At 29.5% G+C, this 3,383-nt stretch overlaps 1 protein-coding gene across 1 annotated transcript; it reads right to left on the reverse strand.

The window, feature by feature from the left end:
- Positions 1-1,071: 1,071 nt before the first annotated feature.
- Positions 1,072-2,867, reverse strand: LOC105797850 (probable aquaporin NIP7-1). Its single transcript, XM_012627751.2, has 5 exons — positions 2,685-2,867; positions 2,370-2,594; positions 1,717-1,911; positions 1,555-1,616; positions 1,072-1,467 (listed from the first exon to the last, which is right to left on the reverse strand). Exons 1-5 carry the CDS (start codon positions 2,865-2,867, stop codon positions 1,308-1,310), a joined length of 825 nt encoding a protein of 274 aa, XP_012483205.1. The 3' UTR covers positions 1,072-1,307.
- Between the last annotated feature and the right edge of the window lie 516 nt (positions 2,868-3,383).

Here is a 3,383-nt window from a genome sequence, read left to right on the forward strand (position 1 = left end):
GTGCTAAAGTGCATTATCCTCCTAGGAAAGGGTTATGGTTAATTCTAAGCATTGTATCAGTAAGAATATATATGATAAGAACCTATAATGAGATTAATATTCAAAAAAATATTTTTATTCTTTATAACATTTATGACTAGTAGTTTCCGAGTTCTAATTTCCTTGGTGAATTATTATTATAATTAATTATATTACTAAATTGATAAAATAATAATGTATTAATATCATTATATGATAATATTAAAAATAATAGTAATTAAAATGATAGCATATTAATGTGAAATTAATTAATTTGATCCTATCTTTTAAAAACTCTACTTAAAAATAACATAATAACATATTATTAATTAATGAATTTATAAATTTATAAAATCTTTGAATATAATTGGATAAATTAAAAATAATAAAAATCTAATTTTTAGTTAAATAAATATATTTTATATAAAAATACCTCTATTTTCTAACATATTACTAAATTTACCTTTAAAAATAATTATAATATTTAATTTAAAATTATTAGTTAAAAAGTTGAAATAAGATAGAAGTTGTGACACATTTAAAATAATTAGAATTTAAACTACAATTTTTTAAACAAAAATTTAAACTACAATTATTAGTGAAGAAAGGGTTGTATTAATTTTAAAATAGAGTTATTACATAAATAAAATTCTAAGCATAAAATATAGAAAAAAATGTCATAATTATAATTTAAAAATATTAGTTAAATTTTTTTATGTTGCTAAATTTATTAAAGTAAAATATAGTTATTACTTGACTAGATTTCTAAGCATCTTAATTATCACTTAGTTAATATTATAGTTAATTATATTAATTAATTATTACTTTGAACAATGTTATTTTATATTAATTACATAAAGTAAAATTGTGTTGTATGTTGAAAATGTTAAAAATATTTTTAGAAAATTTTCTATTATAATATTTCAATTGATAAATTAATATATTTTAATTATATTCAATAATTCAGATAAAATATTATTTTATACTAATTACTGTAATTACAAATATAATATTCTAAAATACATTAAATATTAAACATGTAAAATTAGCATATAACATTAAAAACTAGTAAAGCCGAGCGAAACTTGTTGCCTACGTACCAGTGGCAGCCAGATTCGATATTTTATCACCCCTATTTGAGTAAGTCCAGCTTTATAATTAGCATTATATTAATATGGAAGTACTGATAAGTGATAATAACGCAAATTTGACATCCATAAATATACTGGTGCTGCATGATTCCTTTATATTCACCAAACAAAATCAAAATCCTCATAAACTCAATCTGCTTATGAGATGGGTCTGAGACGCAGAACTCGATACATGAGAGCCCCTAAAAGAGCTCCGATTACAGGTGCCGTCAGATATATCCAGATTCTATCGAAATTCCTTGAAACAATTGCAGGTCCCAATGACCTTGCTGGGTTGAGTGATCCTCCCGAGATAGGCCTGCATTCCAAAATTACAAAAAAGGAAGCTATGAAAGTCGATTCAATTCAGCCAATGGCCAATGCAAATTGAAGAGTTAGTATGCACCCTGTGATGAGGACTGCTAGCGCAATGGACATTCCAATAACCAGTCCAGACAGTGGACCAACCTGCATAAATTTCATGGTCATCATGGATTCCGATTTGTTTCACACTTTGTTTAATTTTGACATACTACAACTGATCATAGTGCAGTATTTTTGGCCTTACTGAACGTGCTTGTTGTGTCACCGCTGCAATCACAAACACAACGATGAAATCAGCGATGAGCTCCGCCAAGAAGGCGGCTTGGCAGCCTTGGCCAGGCCGGGTTGTCATAACATCCGATTTTATGCCATAGATAAACTCTCCCATTAATGCTGCCATAATTGAACCCAGAATTTGTGCCAATATGTAAAGTGGTACCTGTTAGACAAAAAAAGAGCAAACAATCATGTAATTTCTAGGGTAAAAATATCATGGAGGCCCTTATATTAGGAGTTGATTGAATATTATCCTCTACTAAAAAATGGACAAATTAGTCCCTATACATTAGATAAAAGAATAAATTGGTCATTCTGTTAAAATTTAATCCACTTCTGCTATTAAAAAATGGTTTCTATACGTCAGCATGAGATACATGTGATATGCCACGTGTCACTGTTTGGTTGTTCTACCAGTCATATTAGTTTTTAATAGTAAAAATGAATGAAATTTTTAATGGGAAGGACCAATTTGGTTTTTGATCTAATATACAAGGACTAATTTGCCCATTTTTTGAGTAGAGGGGCCAAAATGCAATATGACACCTAGTACAAGGGCCTCCATCGTATTTTTACCAATTTCTTGGTACCTAAATTAATTGAAGATATTAAATACAGCACCCTTGACCAGGGAAAATAGCCAAATGCAGCAAAGGCTATGGTGAGTGCAGGGTTAACATGAGCACCAGATATGGATCCTATGGAGTAAATGAGAACAACAATTGTTAACCCTGCTGTTGTGGCATACTCTAGCAGTACTGCTCTAACTCCTCTTAGATTAGTGCTAGCTGTGATCCCACTGATGCAAAGCACTAAAATAAAAGTCCCCACCATCTCAGCCAAAATCTGCATCATAGTTGGAGCGGCAAAGTTGTTCTTTTATATCGTAAGTCAATTAAAGTTAGATTGTAAACAAAATAGAAACCAACTTCTTACCGCCCGAGCGGGGTTGAGATATTTGGCATGTAAAAATCTGTGAAAACCGGAGGTTTGGATCATGGTATCACCATTTCCTGACATAGTAGTACTTGAGCTCCCCTCTTGATCATCTCTATAAAGGTCTCCATTGGAGATATTAGGTTTGAAAATTTGTTTCATTTCTAGGAGAAAACCTTTCATGAAAAGAGAGTTGATGAGAAGGATAAAATGGGGTGTCTTATTGTACATTTATATATATAAAAAACTATACAAAGCCCAAAAGCCAAGGTGCAAAGAACATGTACTTGTTTGAAAGGAAAACAAGGGTCATTGATATAGTGAGGAAGAATTTTTAATATGGTCGATTTGTTTGTTGACGGAGTATTGTGATAGTTGCAACACAAAACATGTGATACTTTCGTTATTTTTTTTATACAATGTCTAGAACTATTTATAATTCTTTTTTTATTATTAAATAAGAGGATAAATGTATTTCAACAAGTTCAAACTTACATTTTCTTGTACTAACAACAATATCAATACCAACTGAGCTAATATTTAATCCACATGTCATACTTTGGTTAATCTTATTTCTTTTCTCATATTGCATTTTGTTTGGGAAATTGAAAATGGCAAAACTCTTGTCATCGAGTAGCGGTGATTATGACATGAACAGTTTATAATAAATGCAAAATTAAAGAATTTACAGAAAATCAA

The sequence above is a fragment of the Gossypium raimondii genome, chromosome 9 (genome assembly GCF_025698545.1).
Source record: "Gossypium raimondii isolate GPD5lz chromosome 9, ASM2569854v1, whole genome shotgun sequence".
In the NCBI taxonomy this organism is placed as follows: Eukaryota; Viridiplantae; Streptophyta; class Magnoliopsida; order Malvales; family Malvaceae; genus Gossypium; species Gossypium raimondii.